Source organism: Spermophilus citellus (assembly GCF_964194105.1).
Source record: "Spermophilus citellus genome assembly, chromosome: 6".
NCBI classification, from domain to species: Eukaryota; Metazoa; Chordata; class Mammalia; order Rodentia; family Sciuridae; genus Spermophilus; species Spermophilus citellus.
The window spans coordinates 160461878-160485620 of NC_138187.1; the positions used below are offsets into that span (position 1 = coordinate 160461878).

The 23743-nt window shown below is 35.4% G+C and overlaps 1 protein-coding gene across 10 annotated transcripts in view; it reads right to left on the reverse strand.

Annotated features, from left to right (window-relative positions):
* The window catches only part of PRRC2C (proline rich coiled-coil 2C), a 78715-nt gene that overhangs the window by 39969 nt on the left and 15003 nt on the right, over positions 1 to 23743 (reverse strand). For 6 of the 10 annotated variants that reach the window (XM_081299385.1, XM_081299391.1, XM_081299388.1 and 3 more), the window contains exons 2-11: positions 15604 to 15769; positions 14542 to 14719; positions 12829 to 12938; positions 11649 to 11774; positions 9959 to 10182; positions 7068 to 7150; positions 5984 to 6117; positions 5815 to 5902; positions 4726 to 4870; positions 2434 to 2487 (exon numbers count right to left, since the gene is read on the reverse strand). In XM_081299385.1, coding sequence (XP_081155511.1) covers positions 2434 to 2487; positions 4726 to 4870; positions 5815 to 5902; positions 5984 to 6117; positions 7068 to 7150; positions 9959 to 10182; positions 11649 to 11774; positions 12829 to 12938; positions 14542 to 14719; positions 15604 to 15715 — 1254 coding nt within the window. In that variant the 5' untranslated portion in view covers positions 15716 to 15769. The remainder of the gene's footprint in view (positions 1 to 2433; positions 2488 to 4725; positions 4871 to 5814; positions 5903 to 5983; positions 6118 to 7067; positions 7151 to 9958; positions 10183 to 11648; positions 11775 to 12828; positions 12939 to 14541; positions 14720 to 15603; positions 15770 to 23743) is intronic. The other 4 variants (XM_081299390.1, XM_081299387.1, XM_081299394.1 and 1 more) reach the window with 2 other exon arrangements.

The following is a 23743-nucleotide window of genomic DNA, read 5'->3' on the forward strand; positions in this document are numbered from 1 at the left end:
CTGGGTAGAGACAATTATATCTCACGCTGAAAGACCAGAGAAGGATACTTAGAATCCAAAGTGGAGAGAGAGAGAGGATCACTAAGAGATTCAAGTTTCAATGTCTTCATCTTCATTACTGTGTTACAAAACAACAGTGATGAAGTTTAAAATGACTGCCAACAACTGTGCAAAAACAAGCAGGATGAAAAAGGCACAAAATAGGCTGAAACACAAAGAAAAAAAATCAATGCAGATTTCATTGAAGTATAATTTGTATAAAATGTGATACACATATTTTAGTGTGGTTTGACGAGTTTGGACAAATGTTTAATTACATGTGTGACTGAGACATACATTTTTAATTACTACTTTACCCCTTCCTGTGATGCCAAGAACCCTTAACCCTAACCTTGAGTAGTTTTGCCTATCCTATAATTTCATATAAATGGATGAAGGCATAGTATCTTTTGTGTGTCACTTCTTTTGCTCAGAGTAATGGTTCTGAGGTTATCTGGTGTAGTAGCGGTTTGCTCCATTTCATTGATGAATAGCACTCCAGTACAGGTACATCATTTCATCTATGGAGGACATGTGGACTGCTTCCAGATTTTTAACTATGATTAAAAGACTATGTATGAATATTCATACACCAGTCTTGTGTAAATATTATTTCTCTTGAATAAATAGCTAGGAGTAAAACTCACGTCATATGTAAATGCTACATTTTACAAGTAAGTGCAAAAGTGTTTTACAAAGTGGTTATAAAGTTTTACAGTTTCACCTGCAATGTGTAAGAGTGCCAGCTGCTCCACATCCTTGCCATATTCGGCAAGCATAGGTGTGTAGCAAATCACGTAGTATGACTCTGCAATTCCCCACTGACTTTCCATGTGTTTACTGGCCATTCCTGTATTTTCTTTTACAAAGAGAAAGTTTGAAATCAATTTGGTGGGCTATTTGTCTTCTTATTAAGCTGTAAGGTTTTATTTATATATAGACCAGTGTAAGTCCTCTGTCAGATGTACTAGGAATCTTCCTAGATTCCTAATTTATCTTTGCATTTTTAGAAAATATTTTTCAAAGTCCAACTGACCAATTTCTCTTCCTTTTACAATTCATGACTTTTGGGTCTTATTCAAGAAATCGTTTAGACTCAAGTTCAGAAAGTTTCTTCAACAGTTTCTTCCATGTGTTTTAATTTTGGCTTCTATGTATAGAGAAATTTTATATATAGTGAGTTTTCAGTAGTTAAGAGGACGGGGGCTGGCAGAAATGGTAGATGCAGATATCATAGTAGGGCGGCCAGGGAAGACCTGTGGTGGTAACTATGATCATAATATGATCTCAGGAAAAGAGCTTCAAGTTACAAGAAAGACAAGGTAAAAAGTCTTGAGGCTGGAATAAAAAACAATAAAGTTTCTGTGATGAGCCATGGAGAATAGCAGATGAAAAGTAGACAGGCACTGAAAGATAATGGTAAAGATCAGAGCAAGGAATGATTGATGTAGAGTTTGAAAAATATTAGAGCAACTATAGAATTTGTGATTTGAGTAGCAGGTGAGCAGGCAGCCTAAGAGGAAAGCAAGATCTGTTAAGAACCTATTTCAGGTTAGTGTGGCGAGGCACACCTATAATCCCAGGGGCTTGGGAGGCGGATGCAGGGAGATAGCGAGTTCAAAGCCAGCCTCAGCAAAAGCCAGCACAGGCAAAAACAACTCAGTGAGACCCTTCTCTAAAGAAAAGGGCTGGGGACGTGGCTCATCGGTAAAGTGCGCCTTAAGTCACTTCCCAGTACCACAAGCAAACAAAAAACCCTATGTCAAAGGTTCAGATGAGTAGTAACAAGTAGTCAGTATATGAATACATTTTGAAGGTAGAGGTGATAGAATTTGTTGACAGCCAAAGCTGAATGATGAATACTAAAGAAGGAAAAGCTAAGACTACTTCCAGGTTTCAGCCTGAGCAAATGATGAATCACACAAAATATTGTGAGTCACAGACCAAGTTTTTAAAAGAAAAATGTTTTAAGTCTGGAGAAATAAATTACATCAACAATGCTATTAAATATAATGAAGACAAGATAACTGGATTTGTCAAGATCAAAGTTGTCACTGACTTTGGCAGTAATAATTTCAAAGGTATAGTGGAAGATCGAAGGTTACCTGGAGAGGGTTAATAAATGAGCAGCAAAAATGTGTACATAACTCATTAAAAGAATTTTGCTATGAGGAAGAACAGAGAAGCAGGGTAGACACTATAGAGGGATGGAAGGGCAAGGTCCGAAGTCATGGTAAGCGAGGGTATGTCTGGTTTTCTTGAAAGATGTCACAAGAACACCACGAAATGACAGATTGGAATCTAGGGAAAAAGTTAAAGGATTGTCTTTACTAGCAAGGGCAATAAGAAGAAAGGTAGAGTATATAGGTCGCTTGAATGTACTTAAAAACTTACCTGTTGTGCAAGCAATTTTGGAGGTGGTGGCAGATGTGAAGATGGTCCACGTTCCTATAACATAGGAAGAATTACTAAAAAGTAATCAGATAAGAAGCCCATTTGTCCTTTTCTCTTGTTAATAAAAGTACATCCATCACTCATCATAATATTACTTTCTGTAGAATTGCTCTAGAGTTTAATAAGACTAGATCTCAAATGCACTTTGAAAGTACAGAATTTTAGTGAAGCAATTCTCACCTGGATAGGGAGAGGTATACCTCTATTAAATTTTATTTATATAAGCACAGTTCTTTTCATAGGTTTTTTTTTTTTCCTAATGGCAAACTTCCCTAAGTCTTTTGTGAAGAAATTATCATTCTCCATCATGCCAATGAATTCAACATATCTACTAAAATATTATTTGAGCTGGGCTCAGTGGTGTATGCCAAAAATTCCCAAATAACTTTGGTGGCTGAAGCAAAAGGATCACAAATTCCAGGACAGGCTCAGCAACTTACCAGGACTCTAAAAAACCTAAAGAGATGTTTTCTTAAAACAAAAAAATAGAAGGACTGGGATGTATCTCAGTGTTAAAGCACCCATGGCTTCAATCCCCAATACTAATGAATGAATGAATAAAAATTTGAAAATTTTGGGCTGGGGATGTGGCTCAAGCGGTAGCACGCTTGCCTGGCATGCATGTGGCCTGGGTTCGATCCTTAGCACCACATACAAAGATGTTGTGTCCGCTGAAAACTAAAAAAATAAATAAATACTAAAATTCTCTCTCTTAAAAAAAAAAATTGAAAATTCACAACAGTCAAGCCAACCTAAGTGCCCTTCAACAGATGAATGGAGAAAGCAAATGTGGTACATATACACAATGGAATATTACTCAGCCATAAAGAAAAATGAAATTATGTCATCTGCCAGTAAATAGATGGAACTGGAGGCTATCATGCTAAGCGAAATAAGCAGTAAATAGATGGAACTGGAGGCTATCATGCTAAGCGAAATAAGCCAGTCCCCAAAAACCAAACGCCAAATGTTGTGATATATGGATGCTAACCCATAACAAGGCAGAGTAGGAAGGGGAAGAATATAAAACCACTGAATTAGATAAAGGGGAATGAAGGGAAGGGAGCAGGGTTGGGAAAAGGAAAGACAACAGAATAAATTGGACATAACTTTCATTTGGGTCATATATGAATACATAACCTGTGCAACTCCACATTATGTACAGCTACAAGAATGGGATCCTAATTGGAATGGGTTATATTCCATACACATCTAACTAATCAAGATACACTATTATCATGTACATCTAAAAAGAACTAAAACAAAGAACAAAAAAAACACCACTATCCCTGGTAAACAGATATGCAAACGTCCTCAATAAAGTCAAGCAAACTAAATCCAACAGCACATGAAAAAACTTATATACCATGAAAAAAAATATTTGAAAAATCATTCATTTTCAGGGAAATTAATTTATTCATTGATGGCTCACTAAAATGCCTTTAAAATAAATCCCAAACTCCCTTTTATTACATATAAGATTTCATAAGTAGTTCCTCTGTTGTTGTTTTTGAGGTTCTGGGGATGAAACTAGTTCATGCTAGGTTAAGAGCTCTACCACTGAGCTATATCCCTGGCCCTAATGAGTGGTTCATAAGTATTTAGCTTCTTTTTTTTTCAAAAAGAGGCTATCAGCCATCTCTTTTGAGTTCCCTGAAGGAACATGTTCTTCTGTGTTTTGTATGAGTACAACAAATATATGTTGACTATATTATGATTCCTTAGTTAAGAGTTAAGTGGATGCTCTGAAGGTACGTACCCCTGTTCTCCCAGAGTATAATGCAGCTCTAGCTACCCTTTACCATCTCAAAAGTGAGAGCAAGTGTACCTGTTGCCCATATACATTTCTTCCTTTACAATATTCAAAATGACTCAGGTTTCTTAGCTTTCCATACTATTTGTGATTCCCTAAAAAGATGATGTTGTATTTCATACATAAGGGCTAAGATTTATAGTTTTCAGTAAATGATAAATCGCTTCAAAATGTTGCCTTTACTTTGGAAAAACAGCAATATCTCTCCATTTTGACATATTGACCAGTTGCAAAGGGGAAAAAAAGGCAAAATGTCAGTTTTTGTATAATTTTAGCTACTATACCGATAATACCTGTTAATATGCAGTAAAAACTACGATGGGGTTTAGGGCTACTTTAAAAATACAGTTGCCTTCCAACTCTATAAAATTAATCCACAAAGTATCAGTACTGGCAAAGACTCGTGGAGCCCAACAAACCTGATTAAATGGAGGTCCTTTCCCATAGGGACCTTTTGCTACTGGTGGCTGAGCAGATGGCTGAGACGATGATTTAGTGTTGCAAACTTCATCGGCTTCTTTTCGGTTTTCAGTGCTTTCAGAGGTTTTGGAACCTTGATCCTCACTGAAGAGTCAGAATGCAGAGGAAATAATAAAATGGATAGATTTTGCCATAAGTAAATACATTTTCAGTATGTTAAAAAAATGACTTCTGAACAGTTTCAGGATGGGCAACATACCAAAAAAGGAGATAAATATACACTTTATGGGCTGGGGACTGTGATTGTCCAGATTTATCATCATGAAGCACAAAGTTCAACACAGTAGTTGCAAATCTGGACACTTGGACCGGACAAAAAGGAATATAAACCCATCATTTTGAATCTCCTCAATCCTAAAATGCTTATCTGAATTCAACTAAGTATTTCTGGAAATACTATGTAACTGTATTCTAATTAAATGAAAAAAGATGAACCAAGCTATAATATCTTCAATATTTCAAATCACAGGCATCTCATAAATGATAATGAAACTACAGTATATCACAATGCTATGGCTGAGAAAATACCAAAAATTGCATGCAAATTCCTATGTATTAAAAACTTATATTACTCATACATTCCTGACTCTGATGCCCCTTTATTTTAGAAGATATGAAAGCTCCTACTCTGACGACCCTCATGCTTGCCAAGTTTAAAAAAAATCAAGGACTTGAAACTGCTGTAGTAACCAAAAGAATGTTTTCCATTTTTGTAAACACAGAGTGGGTCAAGCAAGCAACATTTTAAAATGGTACATACTAATACTGACTCTCAAAGTAACTCCCCATTGGATGTTAAGCATCTAAACATCCCTTTATTTTAAATGTTATTCCTTGAGAAGTATCAAACCTTAACTCCTTGGACTGTGTTAATTTGACTCATTAATCACCCTAATTCAGTAAAACCCCTTGAAGAAATTTTATAGACAAGAAACAAATGTCTATGAATGAGACTTCTACTCATAAATAGCCAATATTCTTTCAACAAACTCATATTATTAGTAGTAAAAGATACACCAACAACTTACCTGCTATTCTCTTTAGGACTACTACTTCCTTGCTCATCATCATCACTGAAATTCAACTGTTCCGTATAATCCACTTCCATCTGAGCACCTGTCATATTAAGGAACACTCAGAAAGAATGCTTTAAAAGCATATAAAAAGTTAAAGTATTTAAGCAATTTTGCCTCTTACCTGCCCAACCTTCATCAGCTTCAGCATCGAGGTTATCAAATTTATCAAGCTCCTTCAGTTCAGATGCACTGAGGATGGATGGGCGCTCAGGCTCAGAGGCCCATGAAGGAGGAGGACCTCTTCCCCGAAGGCCTCTAGTGAAAAGGATGTTACAAAAGGAAAAGATGAAAGTTTTAATGATACTAAATTGGCAGAATGTGAAAAGATTGCATTTAGGTCATTTCAATTCAAAATGCTTTCAACATCAAGACATACAAAATGGGGGTTAGGATTGTGGCTCAGTGGTAGAGTGCTTGCCTGGCACTTGTGAGGCAGTGGGTTCGATCCTCAGCACCACATAAAAATAAATAAAATTAATTTATTATTTTTTTAAAAAAAAGACATACAAAATATTTGGCAATGATGAGTATGAAGAAATTAACAGTGATCCATCAACACAGGAATGTATTTAAACACACAATTCTTACATGATAGCTAAAATGGTTCTTAAACATTCTTAAATATTTAAAATAAAATAAATATACTAAAATATGATGAAAACAAATTTCAATATATATAACATAGAAAAACCATCACTCAAAAGGATGTTCAAGTATCATTCGGCGAAAAGGAAACAGAAATGGAGAGTGATTTACATCATGAAAAGAAAAAGGAGAGAAAAAAGTATCATCAATTTTAGGACCATGCTTTCCTATTACCAGAATTTTACATCAATTAAAGGGGGGAGTTGCACTAGGTACTGAACCCAGGGGCTCTTAACCACTGAACCACATCTCCAGCCCTTTTTCATTTTTGTTTTGAGACAGGACCTTATCTTGCAAATGTCCTGTCTTAGCTTCCCTGAGTTGCTGGGGTTATAGGCATGCAACTCATTTCAGTTGCCACACTCAGCTCAATCAAATTTTTAAAGAATAAAGTATTTTATAAGAGCAAGTCAATTGTGTTTTAGTGGCAATTTGTACTTTGGGAACAGGGGGAAAAAAACATCACAAAATTGTTTCAAAATTCAAAAAAATCTGTATAGGAAAAAATACACACAAACCACACACACATATTCCTTGTAAACTTTGTTTAATAGCCTTACTTGTTTGTTTCAGATAAAGAAGGTGGGAACCTCATGGGACCATGAAGAGGAGGATATGCCATCCTTGGATACTGCTGAAACATCTGAGAAGAAAACAAAACCATTGAATTAAGCAACCTTAGTTAAATTAAAAAACAAACAAACAACAACAACAACAAAAAAATCACTGACTAGGCCTGAAAGTATAACTTACAGAATGAATGATTAAAATAAGCAGTATTATTACTAATTCAATTTATCTCTGATATACAGTATCACCTGCCCTCCCTAACAAGCCATTGGGTAAATTATTGCATCTACCAAGTCTTTAAACACAGTCACTAGAGCACATTCTGAGTAACTTCAGTATCCTAGTAATAAAATTAAAGGAAAAAATGATTGTGCAATGACATGAAAAATTTAAAAGACAACATTAAACACACGTACCCCAGAAACCTGCAGTCTTATCCAAGTGAGAATACTTGAATGGGAAATAATGTGAACTTTCTCTCAAAAACAGAAATACAGTGAGAGATACAGTCACTGATGAATCTGAATCTCGATTCATATTACAGTCAGGGATAATCCATATCTCAAAGAATTAAGGGTGATAGGGAGCTAGCTACTTGGAGATTTTCTATGGATAAGTGACAGAAAATGGATTCTTTTTTTGTTTGTACTGGGTACTGGGGATTGAACTCAAGGGCACTCCTCCACTGAGTCACATCCCCAGCCCTATTTTGTATTTTATTTAGGGAGAGGGTCTCACTGAGTTGCTTAGCGCCTCACTTTTGCCCAGGTCAGCAGGATTACAGGCATGTGCCATGTGGCTGGCAGAAAATGGACACTAAATCAAGTACTGCACAGGTGATAATTACAAATCAAGGCTCAAACAGTTCAAGAGTATGCACTCTTTGGGAACTAGATTAAGAAGCTAAACTTTAGACAATAAAAGATAGATTATGAAGGCACTAACACTAAGGGGTTAGCCCATGATTTGGAAGGGAACAGTTTGAAGGAATGCTTGGTCATTTACTACTTGCTTATATCCAACGCAGATTAGGTAAATATTATTGTATTTCCTTAAACAGTCAATTTGTATCCTGAAACAGAAGATTAGTTTTTCTAAAACTAAAAAAAAGAGAGAGGGGAGAAAACTACCTTGCACTTGAAGAAAGGCTACATTTATTTGATCATGCTACTTAAAGAGGTAATTTCTCCTAGATAGGAAAGGAGTAAAATTAATTAAATAGCAGCCAAAACTTAATTGTGGAAGTTTTCTGTTTGGGGAATACTCTGGAGAATTTTTAGTTCCATCACACGTCTCTAATGAAGTTAGTAACCAAAATGTTCATAGGTAAAGTTACATTAAATACTCTTTCTGATCATGTGACCTGAAATGCTTAAAATTCAAGAATTTGCCACAAAATTAATATGGTACTCTTTACATTCTCAATCCATAGTAGTGGTTTTAAAATGTTTCATTTTTGATACTTAGTAGAACACTATTCAAATAAAATCATTGAATGGGAATAAAACCCACTTGGATGCCCCTTTCCTTCTCTGCTGCAACCTATATCCATGCCTGGAAGTTCAGAATACTTGGGTAGCACAATAGTTCAGAACACTATTAGAAAACAAATAGTTGGTTATGAATCATTTTTTAATGACAGGTCAGCATAAGATTTTTATCAGAGCTGGGGTTGTGGCTTGGTGGTAGAGCACTTGCATGTGTGAGGCACTGGATTCAATCCTCAGCACCATATAGAATAAATTTAAAAAGGCCTGTTAACAATTAAAATATATATTAAAAAAATACTTATCATGCTCTCAAACGTCTTATTTTTAGACCTAGGGACTGAATCAGAACCTTGTACATAAAAAGCACGTGTTCTATCACTGGGCTATATCCCCAGACCCCATAAAATATTTAATAAGTAATTTCATTAAATAATTTCTCTACAATTCTAAATAATAATTAATTAAATAATGGTTAAAAACAATAGAAAAAAGAAATAGAATATGATGGATATTTAGAACTTGAATACTTAGAAGTTAAAACTACAAACTTAGTACTAAATTTCTCTTTTATGAGTAATGCAGCTTCTGAAAAATGTAAATGTAATTAGCTAGAAAGATGTAAATTATTGTAAAACTTCACCCGCAGACTGAAAGCAAAGAAAAGAGCGAGGGCACCGGAGCTAATTATTAGTGTACAGGAAACACAAGGTCAGAAGTACTTATGAAATATGCACATATAGGTAGAATCAACAAAATCCAGACTCTCATAAACTCCCAAGGATAACAATGTAAGTCTTTACTGGGGATTAAATCCAGGTGTGATCTACCACTGAGTTACATTCCTAGTCCTTTTTATTTTTTGACACAGGGTCTTGCCTGGCTGGCTCTGAACTTGGCTGGCTCCTTCCTCTGCCTAGGATTTCAAGAATGTGCCATCCTTCCCAGCTAATGTAGGTATTAACCTTTTTTGTGCCTTGGGCAATTTGCTATATCCAATGGATCTCTTCTCAGAGAAGTATTTCAAATCTGTAGCCTAAAATACATAGTAATACAAAGAACAATTATACTAAAATTCTATTTTAATATTTTAAAAAGAATTTAATATATCGTATGTATATACTTATTATTAAATAACAAGTGATCTGCCAGTGGTCTAATAACTATTTTTAAGTCATGTTGACTGTAATGTAATAAGAATAGATATATGATGCCTATAAATGATAAACAGAGCTGATATTCTTATGATCTCTTTCCTATATTTATAATCAAAGAAAATGCTCAAAAACAAAGATTTAAATCTTTTCCTCATTCCAATTCTCTTTGGATCCCGAATCAAAAAAAAAAAAAAAAAAAACCCTTTCTTGGGTGCTTACTTATTTAGCAATACTCACATAAGGAGGCATCATAGCTCTACATTGGGAAGCAAGGGCAGGCTGCTGTCCATTCAGCTTAGCCTGTGGAGGGCCACAAGCTATCCTCTTTTCCACCACTTTGAGGATGTCATTTTGTTCTGATGTCACAGCTGTGCCTTCATCCTGGCCAAGAAGTTTCTCATCCTGATCAGATGAAGAGGGTGAGCCAGCAGACTTTCCACCATCTCTCCAGCAAGCAACATCTGGTATGAACAGACAGAAATAAAGGGGTAAGAGAAAAAAAAAAAAAAAAAGTCTGAAAATGGAACAACAAAACCAATCCAGACATATTTCAAAGAAAATATAAGCAAGTAAGTACCATAAAGGAACAGGGAACGTTTAATATGGACACCACCAATGCTCCCAAGGTGTTTTGGGTATTCTAGAGCAGTGGCTTCCAAAGAGATATGCTGCTCAGAGGCCCTCACAAGCCAATATGGGAGTGAGTTTTTGAGTATATGTGTGTGGAGGGTTGCGGGGTGAATATTAGAATTCTCTCTAAGAATTGATCAGCATTTGACAAAGACATTAAAATAATTGCTTGAATTTGGTGGCTGTGACAGATGGACATGTTTCAGGACAAGATGGATGAGTTTTCTTGAGGGAAGGTTAACAATAATGCTCTCATTTGTTTTCAGTCAGTCATTGCTAGTGACATCTGTCCTGACAGCAGATTTAGTGAGATTATCTGGTAAACTAAAGAAATTAACCAAATGAAACTGCTACATTGTTTTGCCAGGAAACCTGGTGTAGTGGCCTGACTCCAAGATGGCCTAAATGGTCTCTACCTCCTGGAATTCACCTCTCTGTGAAGTCACACCATGCAGTTCACCAGGGCTGGCCTATACAACCTGTAGATTATGGCAGAAGTGATAGCATAGCCTTTCCAGATTAGGTTATAAAAGACTGTGGGCTTTTTTTCAGTTATGGGACATATTTGTCTTTCTCCAGTTAAAATTGTGTCAGCTTAGCTCACTTCGACCTTGGCTATATCCTATTTTGGATTCCTGACCCTCAGATACTGTAGAAAATCATACACCCAGTTTAGTTGTTAAGACAACAAACTAAACAAACATTGCCAAATTTGTTATTCAGAAATAGATAATGGGTGAAAATTCAACTGAAAAAACAAAACAAAACAAAACAAAACAAAACAAAACAAAACAAAACAGTGGAGTCCTATTATGAACTCACTGGCCACATTATGAAGATTTAACAAATAAAAGATAATTTATTCAGATTTGGCAAAAAAACAAGGAGAAAGAAATATAAATGTAAGAGTTACACTTATATTTTTGTTTTTAGTTTCCTTGGTTTGAGTTCAGAAAGCAAGGAATCACTGAATATTAAAGGCAGTAATAAATAGATATAATTCACAAATAAACAAGTGTATACTGGGGAAGGCTGTTCAAAAACTTTTACTATTGTCAAGAAGACCAAAGATGAGTGTACAAAGTAGTCACCTGAGCACCTTGCCAAAGTGTAAATTTTGATTATACATTTCTAACATGTTGTCAAGTTAGTGATATAGTTGTTACAAAAGTCATGTTTGAGTAACAAGTGAATGCAGCACTGGTCTCTTTTCAAAATAAGCAAGCCATAAATATTCAAGACCACTGCACAGTTATAATCTCATCCTGTAATTTTATTAAACAGAAAATTCTCTTACTTGGTGGTCGTAAACTGGGTCCAGGTCCGTAGTTGTCATCATTTGCTTCTTTTTCTTTTTTTTCCTGATCCCCAGCTGCCTGCAGGCTGGGAAATTCCTGCTGAAACTGACTATTCACCTGGATTCCTATGGGTTTGAGGGGTGGGGGAGGAAAGATAACTTTTACAAAGATCATTCAATCAACCCTCCCAGGACAGGGTTCTTTTTTGCATCTTTCTGATAAATCATTCCACATTTTGTCACTGTTCATATCCATAAGTCTTCTAAAATTTAACTCAAATCCTTCGAAAAGTTAATGAACAGCCACGAGGAGATAACAACCTAAGAAACAAACCTGCCAGATATTTCCGAAAAGATTCATTTAAGAAGAGAAGCAAGCAAGGAAAAATTTCAATTCTGTTTCTCTTTTATTGTGGGTTCTTATACTTCCAAAAACAAGCCTAGAAACTTTTAAGAACTAGTTTAGGCTATATGACCCAAATAAACTTTTATGAATATGCACTGCCAAATACCAAAGTAAGACTAAAATGTCTTCATTTACTTTACTGCCTTTATTTAATTTTACCCCTAATAAACTAACTGCACCTCACTGTTCAACCATCTACCTATCTACTTGTCTATTTTTATGATTCTATAAAAGAGTTAATTTTATTAGTTCCTGAGGGTCTGAATCAACTCTTCCATGAAGTGCAAATGGAAAAATTAAATTCTGCTAGGGATTTCATGATTCCTTAGGGGCACCGGATATCATAGCTATTGTGCTTTATGGCTACCCTCTAGCTGTTGTCTATACAGGAAATCACAACAGCATGATTGAAACAGAGAAGTTGGTGGGCAGGGATGGAAATGAAGATGGTTTCTAACAGTATAGACAACATCTGGATACATTTATGTGTTAAAAGTGGAAGGTATAGCTTTGGGCACATAGGGGTAAAGATAAAAAACATGAAGCAATGGGTAGTACTTAAAAAGGGAGGCTTTACACTATCATTAAATCACAAATGGCTCTTGACATTGAAATTTAAGTAGCCCAAGAGATTTTAAAAGATCCTTTCTAGGGATCTAAATATATTCTTTGACAAAGCTTCCCATCCTACCAAATCAGTCTGCCCCTTATCTCCTGCATGGCTGCTCAGTAACTATTAAACCTAACCAGATTTCCCAGCTAATGTCCACTTACCATCTCCTTGCCCACCTTGCTTGTTACTGGCCCATGATTTGGGAGCAGGTGCTACTTCTGGGGGAGCTGCAACCCCAGGTTTTGGCTGTGCTGGTGACACTTCTGGTGCTCTTAAAAAAAATATGAATCCATTATTTCAGATATTGCATATTTAAATAAAATCACTATTACATGCAAGGCAAATCTGTACAGAAATTAATTTGGTTACATATTCACTTACAGATGCATCTCCCATAAATGTCTCCCTCTACAACACCCCTTTAAGTGAATTAAGCTGTTTTTGTACAGATTCATTTCTACCTTTGAATAACCTAATAGTATGACAGCATTGCTTGTTTTGTTTTATAAAAACAAAACAACAACAACAACAACAAAATCCACTTATTAGCTAGGTAAGGTGGTACACACCTGTAATCCCAGGAACTTTGGAGGCTGAGGCAAGAGGACTTGCAGCCTCAGCAACTTAACAAGACCCTGTCTCAAGATAAAAAGTTAAAAGGGCTGGGGATGTACTCAGTTGCAAAGTGCCCTGCATTCAATCCCTAGCACCCCATCACCACTAAAATTATTGAACATTTATTTTATTTTTATATTTTAAATATAATTTTTAGTTGTTGATGGACCTTTATTTTATTCACTTATTTCTATGTGGTGCTGACAATCAAACCCAGTGTCTCACACAGTGAGGCAAACGCTCTACCACTGAGCCCCAGCCCCAGCCCAGGAGTGAACCTTTATAAATGTAGGTATCTGCATACATACAGTCTGGACTGGTGCAGTAAGCAGGGGACTAAGGCTAGGAAAGCTCTCCATCTGGCAGTCCACAGGTCCATCACTGCACCCATTACTGTAATTTCAAACAGGTAACAGCAACCTGTCCTATCCATTTCCATGAGTAAAAGGTTTTTAAAAGGGTGTACAGTTTTATTATTCAATCCTTATAAGGTAGTAATGCTTAAAAATGAAAAGAGTTTAATAAAAGGATTCATAAATGACAATGTATTTCTGGTACAACTAGACCTGTAACTGACCTGTTAGTATACAACAGTTCTACTACAGCTAATAATCACAGACCAGAAGTCCACTCAATCTTGTACTTGTATGATCAAATTTACTATTTAAAACTCCTTACACAGGAGCATAAAAATTTGATAATAGATATAGGGAAAAAACCTCACTGAGTACTGAAACGCTCATCCTACTTTCAAAATTACTACTATTCAGCTTGGCCAGTTAACTGAAAGTCTGACAGAAGATTAATTATTCGTTGAATGAGTGATGATTAATAAAGACACTTCTAATTCTATCCCAGCTGTCTTGCCAATTCTTTGTTCATCCAATACTGAGAGCCAATGACATACCAGGCAAAGTTTCAATCCCGGAGCAACCAAGCAGACAGAAATTAAGTAACAACCACTTCTTATTCATTAGAAAGAGACTGATTTGCTTAAGGGAGGGAGAGGAGGAAGAGAAGGAAGCTTGATATAGGCTATGACATAATCAAAGTTGTGATTAACAATTCTAGCATTTCTTCTACCCTGACAAATATAAATAAATACTACTACTAGCCTCACTGGTAAGGAAAATCAATCAAAAAGGGCATGAAATATGCAGAACGGGAAGCATACTGCTTGGCACATAGCAAGTACTCAAATATAACTTCTTTAGAAAGAAAGGGGATCTGTTTCATTTCTTTAACAAATATTGACTCACTTTTCTTCTTCATGCTGTTCTTGTTTTGATGCCCATCCTGTGCCATCTTTAGGCACAATATTCACATTAGGATCATTGCCTTTGTTTTCTGCTTTGAGACTTGGAAGGTTAGCAGGTGGGGGCATGCGCCGTGAAATACCAACTTTTCCAAGACTTTGTAACCCATGTCGAGCTGCAACTAAAAGATCAATAACATCAATTTTCTTAGAACATCTATTTTATCACCTGCTTTATTCAAATGATACAGAAAACAAGAATTAATTCAATCTTTGAATGATTCCATTCATTCTTGCAAATATAATTAAATATAGAAATATTAAACAATCAAGACATTCAACAGAAAGTTTAAAAATTCTAATAATGCAGCCTATACCTCTATACAGTGAAACATCCCTGAAATACCAGCTACTTAGGAGGCTGAAACAGGAAGACCACTTGAGCCCAGGAGTTCGAGGCCAGCCTGGCAATAGTGAGTTTCCGATTTCAAACAAAACACAAATCTAACAAATGCAACCCAATATGCTATGAAAAACAAAACAAAGCAAAGCAAAGAACAGTAAACTTGTTGATAATGCTAGACTTGGAATTTTTTCAGGGAGTCTATTCCAAACTAAACAACTTGGAATATTACAGAACATGTTGACTATATGTCCAACAACACTGCTAATATACCATAAATGGTATAATTTTCACTGTATACACTGGGTTCAAGGAATAAAAAAAAAATAAAAATAAAACAAGAAAAATAGACTTTCTCTACTTAATACTTAATAAATGCATGATCTAATATACACCTCTATGCCTATTAATTTCACAGACTATAAATTCCCTTTGAAATCAAATTGCTCTACATATTTTCCTGACAACAAAGAGGAAAAACATTTTAAAAGGCTACATAAAGGTACAAAATTTCAGATATTAATTCATATCTCCTAAACATGTGTGCATACAAAAAAGGCCAGTGTAAAAGAGACTGAACCATCAGGCCAGTCCCAGCTTCTAACAGCAGCAGTTTGGACATATCGTCTACAGTAACAAAGCAAGACCATAAGAACTACTCACCTGTAGTTTTCTGAGTTTCCAGTGATTTTCCCTTGTAAGTATTAAATAAACTGAGTGTTGCATACTTTTTCCCATCCTTTGCTTTTGTGCTCTGGCCTGACTTCTCCGACATTTCGGTGGAAACACATCGAGTCCAAAACCTCTTGCCACACCCTTTAAAATCAGTCTTTAAAATGGACACAAGAATGAAATATAAGGAGGAAAATTTTAGAATTAGTTGACTAAAAGCATTTACAAATTCAAATGTTAATTGAAAATTTTTTAAAAAACTGAGAAACGAAGATATTAATTTTCAGTAAATCACACCAATGATAATTTCACAGACCTCTTTGATACCAAATTCCAATAGCCAATGTGACAAAATTAATCACAATAAACTATGATGAACTTGGCAAATAATATTATTTATGGTTATAACAGCTTAACAGCATCACAGAGAAGGATGGCTATTATAATTCATGCTGAGAAGAACTGTTCAAATATAATGAATCTATGAAGATTATTTATTTCATTGATACATTATTCAACCTAAGAGCTTTGAAATGACTGGCATCATTATCCTACATGTAGGGGACTCGAATAGACTAGAAAGACATCATCATCCTCTAAATGTGCAAGACACATCCTGACCCGAATCTAGTCTATTAATAAACAGGAGAAAAGGACACAGTTCTCTTTCATACTATTCCCCATCAATTTAAGTGGGTAGGAACACACATCAATCTGAGAGATTTTTCTGGAGGTGTTAGGGCAGAAACAGGGCAGAAGTTAGCTAACTGCACCAGAGCTAAAAACATTGAGAATAGAAGCACAAGTGCAAAAGATAGCATAGCTTTGCACATACACATTTATAATAAATTACCTTCCTTGAGCTAGAATGCAACGGATTCATTAGCTACCAAAAGATTTACACTAATACACAGTTTATTATCATGTAGAAAAACATACAAAAGAGGAATAGTAAATATTCACACTTTATGGCAAAATTAAGATTCAAGGAGATATTTTATCAGGCAAAAGAAAGGAACTGATTTACCAAGAAAAAGTCAATTTGTGCTTTGGTCACCATCTGATAGTTAACATCTAAGAACCTTTAAATCCTGCACCTCTTGTAATACCTACTCAAGCAGCACTTTGGAGGAGTCTTCCTATACCTCTATGAGAAGGAGACATGATAAGAAAGAAACTCCCTAAACTTCCCTCCTTTCCTTCTTTCACCTATTATTAAGGTGGTTCTCAGCATCTTCTGGAAACTTGTTAGAAATGAAATTCTATGGTCCCAGCCGCGTGTTTTAACAAATTCTCCAAATTAATCCCAAGAAAAAAGTTTAAGACTTACTGTAAATAGAAATATTCTAAACACTCACTACACATTAATATCACCTGGGGACTTAAAATATACCAATACGGGAGGAGGAGGCTGAGCATCAATTGTTATTTTTGATTCTAAGTAATTTTAGAATCATTGCATCTTCCCATCCACAACCTCCCTTCCATTTAAAGTCAAGCCTTACCTTTGGATTCTCTATCTTTCAATTTTCTTCTCATCTAAGTTCTTCTCTGTAAGAAATCTCTTTTACTACTATGGCTTTTCAGTTACTAACTGATCATCTGAATAATATATGCAGTGCAACACTCTATGGGCCTGAAGAATGTACCCCATTGCTTATTTCTTTGTTTCGAGTATAGTTACAACTTATATTAGAACACAGGCAACTATTTCATATCAAGGTTTTAAGAAACAAACCTACCAACATTCTGCTTAAGAGGGAAGAGGGATGTGGTGGTTAAAAAATTGAGAAGCAACAAAGAAAATCTCTTATGTTTGAAAAAAAAAAATATATATATATACATATATATTTTTCAGTACCGTATATATGGTACTAAACTCAACAAATTGAAGAAGACTAACAGTAAGGCTATGAAGAGACTAATTACCAGAGAAATAAAAGTAGGCAAATGTATAAAAACATTCAATTTCACAACTGAGGAAAACAATGCAGCATCACAATTTAACCAAAAGGTTTATAAAATATCTGATTTCATTCTAGCCAGCAGAAAGTCAGTGTTTGAAAGGAATCAAAAAAGTGAATTTTAATTTCCCTAATAAAAAACCAAAACAATTAATGCAAATCCTTCTGAAACACCACAAAACAGAAGTATAGTGTATACTTTCAAACTCATGAGAACAGCACCATGTTGATACCAAAGCCAAAGACACCATAAGAAAGCTACATGTCAGTATCTCTGATGAACACAGATATGAATATCCTCAATAAAATAACAGCAAGCTGAATTCAACACATCAATACTGCATGCCGGGCTGGGGATGTGGCTCAAGCGGTAGTGCGCTCCCCTGGCATGCGTGCGGCCCGGGTTCGATCCTCAGCACCACATACCAACAAAGATGTTGTGTCTGCCGAGAACTAAAAAATAAATATTAAAAATTCTCTCTTTCCTCTCTCTCTCACTCTCTCTTAAAAAAAAAAAAATACTGCATGCCATGATCCAATGTAATTTATCTCAGGGATTCAAGGTTTGTCGAACAAATGCAAACCAATTAATGTTATATACCACATCAACATAAAAACAAAAAAATACCTGATCATCTCAATAAATGCAGAAGCATTTGATAAAGTTTAGGACACTTTCATAATAAAAATTCTCAACAACAACAAAAAGGACGAAATGGAAGAAAGTTTCCTCATCAATAAAGGTCATCTATATAAATTCTAGAGCTAACATCAAAATCAATGAAAAATACTTTCTTTTTAAGATTGGGTGCAAGAACAGAAATGCCCATTCTCCCCACTTCTATTTGAGAGAGTATTGAAGTACTAGCTATATAAGTAAGGAAAGAAAAAGAAATAAGCCATTCAAATCAGAAAGGAAGAAGTAAAATTATCCATTTGCAAATGACATAATCCTATATGTAGAAAATCCTAAAGACTTCACAAAAAATGAATAAATGAATTTGGTGAGGAGCAGGACACAAAATCAGGTGCATTTCTGTATACCAAAAATGATCTATGAAAAGAAACCAACTAGACAATATAGTAACCATAGCATCAAAAAGAATAAAATACTTGGGAATAAATTTAACCAAGGACACAAAAGATCTATATACTGAAAATTGTGAAACACTGGTCAAAGAAATCAAAGACAAAAATAGAGATACTCCAGGCTCACAGACTGGAAGAATACTGTTAAAATGTCCATAATAGCCAAAGTGATTTATTGATTGAATGTAATTCCTATTAAAATTCTAGTGGCATTTTTATCAGAAATAGAAAAAAAATCTAAAATAAGCACAGAGCCACAGAAGATGCTAAATAGACAAAATCTCTCTCTTTTCAAAGACTGGGTCTCACAATGTTGCCCAGTTGTTGGGCTGCCTCAAGCTCCCAAGTAGCTGGGACTACAAGTTTGTGTGTGTGTGTGTGTATACACATCTGGCTCAAAGCCATCTTGAGAAATAAAAGAAAAAGATTAAGACTTCATACTCTTGATTTCAAATTACGTTACAAAGCTGTGGTAATCCAACACTATGGTTCTGGCACAGATACACAATGAAACCATAAACCAAAATGGCCCCCAAATAAATCCAAATACATATGTCCAACTAATTTGACAGGGCCAAGAAACCCTGGGGAAAGACAGTCTATAAATGGTGCTAGAAAAGGATGAAAATGGACTCTAATAACACAATACACAAAACCCAACTCAAAATGGATTTAAGAGCTAAATGCAATGTGAAACCATACTTTTAGAAGAAAACATAGGAAGTGCTCCTTGATAGAGACTGGTTTTGGATATCACATCAAAGACTTAGACAACAAAAGTAAAAATAAAGGGGACTGAATCAAACTAAAATTCTTTTGGCACAGCTTGGGAGAAAATATTAAGGAGTTAATAATCAAAATATACAGAACTCACAGAACACAACAAAACAATGGGGAATCCCACACTACCAGTTTTAAAAACAGTCAAAGAACCTGAATAAACATTTTTCTGAAGAACACAGAATAGTGCCAACAGGTAGATGAAGAGGTATTCAACTTTACAAATCACCAGAGAAAACAAATCAAAACCACACATGTCAGGATGGCAAGGTCATTTTTAAGGATGTGAAGAAAAGGCAACCATTGTCCACTGTTGGTGGAAATGTAAATCAGTAGGGCTACTATGAATAACAGTATGAGAGTCCTCAAAAAATAAACAATAAACACTACCACATGACCTTGTAATCCCTCTTGTGGGTATATACACCTAAAGAAAATGAATTATCACCTCGTAAAAATAATGTTCCCATATTCGCTGTAGCATATTTGCAATAGCTAAGTGGGGAAACAACCAAATGCTAAAGTGTTTATCAACAGATGATGCATAAAGAAATGAGATATATATGGACAGGTACAAACACATACACAGAGAATATTTTTCAGCCTTAAGAAAGCAGACACTGGGCTGGGACTGTAGCTCAGTGGCAGAGTGATTTCCTAGCATGCACAAGGCACTAGGTTCTATCCCCAGACCAAAAAAAAAAAAAAGAAAGAAAGAAAGAAAAAGAAAAGGTGATAAAGGAGACATTGCCATTTGTAACAACATGGATGAATCTGAAAGACATGCTAAATGAAATAAGCCAGACACAGGTGAATACTACAAACACAACCCAGTGTTCTGGTGTGTGTGTGGAAACTTGGGGGTTTGGGGAGAGCTCAAATACAAGGAAACAGAAGAATGGTGATTGCAAGGGGTGAGGAAGAGGAAATAAGAAGTAGGTCAAAAGGTATTGCCTTGCAGTTATGTAGGACGAACAGGTCTAAAGATCCAGTGAACAACCTGAGGATTTCAGTTAATAGCAGAGTATTATATATGAAAATTTGCTAAGAGAGTAGCTTTTAGGTATTCCTAACACAAATAAAGATAACTATGGAGGTGCTGAGCAGGTTAATTTATTTAGTTTTAATAGTCATTTCATTATGTTTATCAAGGCAGCATGTTGTGTATCTTAAATATAATAGGGTAAAAACAACTTAAAAAACAAAACAAGAAACTTCTCTATAAATTATAAGTAATTTCCAAATATGAAACCCCAGCACACAATTGTTCCTGAAAGTGAAGAGGTACATATAGCCAAAGTAAAAGCTCCTACAAATACATTCTAAGATTCATATAAGATTATGAATAGCTCTTTACAGGTCAACATTCTAAAAGAAGTCTTCCTTCTACTGTGAATAAACTGTCTCTAGGTAAATCACAAATATGTACATGACTGCAATGTAAATGCAATCAAGATAGTTCAATCCAAGAGAAACTATGATGTACAGCATCTACTGCTAAAAGAATATACATTCCTAACAGCAGAAAATCTGTAGCCAAAAAGAATAGGACTGGATGAGTAAGAAAGGGCAACTGCACTCAAATGGCTTGCCCGTTAATCATGGGGCCTTCATTTAAAACCCAGCGTTTAACTTATTAGCCCACGTGCTTTCTGTTGTCTTGCTTCTGAAAAGTCAGGCAGATACCCTGAAACTTCAAGCAACATATATGTCAGAGAAATAAATGCCAGTGACATGTTAAAAATGCAGACTGCTTATAAAAGCCAAAAATCAAAGAATTCAACTAATTCAGAAAAGGCACCTTCATCAAGACAGCTTCATTTTGTATAATTTAAAATCTTTAAAATTAAAATCTTTAAAAGTTTAATTTGTTTGGAGACCCAAAATAAATCAAAGAAACATGGCTGCCTAAGACTTTCCTAAGAAGCAATGATCAAGAAAAATAGGCACTGGGCACAGCAGTGAATGCCTGTAATCCCAGTAGCTCGGGAGACTGAGGCAGGAGAATCTTGAGTTCAAGGCCAGCTTCAGCAACTTGGTGAAGTCTTATCTCAAAACCAAGATAAGCAATGGGAACTAGATTTACCTTCTTTTCTGAAACAACTAAAAAATTGGACTCGTGGAACGAATGAGTTAATGTATATGCATATAACAATAGATTATATTAGGCAAAGAGGACAGGGATTCCAGATATTTGGGAACTGAGCTGTCTGAACTTATGCATGAAGAATTCCCATACCCTAGCACAGAGCTTAGCATTCAGGAGACCAAGTAGCTAGGAGATACTACAGGAAAGAAGAGAACTACACAAAGGGAAAATGCTACAGATCTGCAGATCTGTGCATGCACAGATCACCTGTGCATGTGAGAAAACTACCCTAAAGCCAGGAATGAACCACAGGGTAAGACCAGAGAACAGTGCCTGAAGCTCAAAAAGGGCCGGAAATACTGCCTATTCTCACAAGTGAGACTGAAAACACATTTTGAAGCTGAGCACAGTGGCACACATTTACAATCCCAAAAACTTGAAGAGCAAGTTTTTGGCTAGCCTAGGCAATTTTGCAAGACTGCCTCAAAAAATAAATAAGTAAAATAAAGAAATTAATTAATTAAAAGGGTTGTGGGGGGGGTGAGACAAATGATTCATTAGGCATTATACAGAATACTCAGTGCTTCAATAGTGGCTAAAAACCACCCTAAGGTAAAAAAGTGCTGTGATCTTATCTAACAATCTTAAAGCAACACTTAAAAAGACCAAATTTTTTCCTAATAACTCAGGTGAGTCTGAGAACAAACTGAAATAACACAGTAAAGAGAAAAATCAATCAACTGAAATTAAAACAGTATTATTATAGATGTTAGAATTAGTGAACAAGGTTAATTATTTTATAATTGCATCTAATGGCCAAAAACTACAGTAAAGATGGAATACAGAGACATGAAAGATACAAAACACCAAAACTTTTAGAAATGAAAGATACACTAGATAGGTTTAGCAGCATTTTAGATACTATGGAAGGAAAACCTGAAGTTAAAGCTATCATAAAACTATTCAAAATAAAAGACAGAAGAACCTTAAAAAACAAACAAAAAACCCAACCAGCAAATAAAAAAAAAAAAACAGTATGCATGAGCCTCAGCAATCCATCCAGCCTAATGCATGTGTAATTAATACTGGGCTCAGACTGAAAAAAATAGCCAGAAATATTACAAATTGGATGAAAACTATAAACCCAGATTCCAAAGATTCAACAAAACCCAAGCATAAAAATCAAATTAAAAAGCCACAACATTTAAAATAAATGATAAAAAGCCAACAAAAGAAAAAGGTACTTTATGCATAGAAAAACACATAATAACAGCAGAAGCCAGGGTAGAAATGACATAAACAGGAAGAAGAGAGCGATATGCTTCAAGTACTGAAAAACAAAAACAAAAACCCCTAGGATCCTCTATGTAGCAAAAATGTCATTTAAAAATGAAGACAAAACACTTTGTTAGATGTAACTAGCAGGTCTGTACTACAGAAATGTTAGAAGAAGTCACTCATACAGAAACAAAAACAACACTGGGTTAAAATTTGGGTCTACAAAAGAATTGACAGCACTGGAATGGTGTTAGTACCAGAAATGGAACGAAACAGGTAACATATAAGATCTAAAAAAATTTTTTTTACATCTCTATCTCAGAAATGCAAAGTTGGGGGGCTGGGGATGTGGCTCAAGCGGTAGCGTGCTCGCCTGGCATGCGTGTGTCCCGGGTTCCATCCTCAGCACCACATACCAACAAAGATGTTGTGCCCGCCGAGAACTAAAAAATAAAAATATTAAAAATTCTCCCTCTCTCTCTCTCCTCTCTCTTTAAAAAAAAAAAAAAAGAAAGAAATGCAAAGTTGGTTCAACATTCAAAAACCAATTAGTAAAATCGGTATAGTAAACTAAAATAGAAATACCATATTATCTCAACAAATGCATAAAAAGCATCTGACAAAAGCCAATGCCCATTCCTGACATTCCTCTTAGTAAAGTGGAAATAGAGGGGAACTCATTCATTTAAGGACTGAGTACTTAACTGCTATGTCCTCTCAAAGATTAGGGATAAGGGAAAGATATCTACTCTCATCACTTCTGTTCAGTACTTAAAAAACTTCTACCTGGTAGAATAAGTCTAGAAAAAGAATCCAGATTGGAAAGGATGAAGTAAAAGTGAATTTTTTGATAATACAATCATGTATGCAAAAAATATAATAAAATCCAGAAAAAAGGTACTGGAGGAAGTTTAGCAAAACTGCACACAAC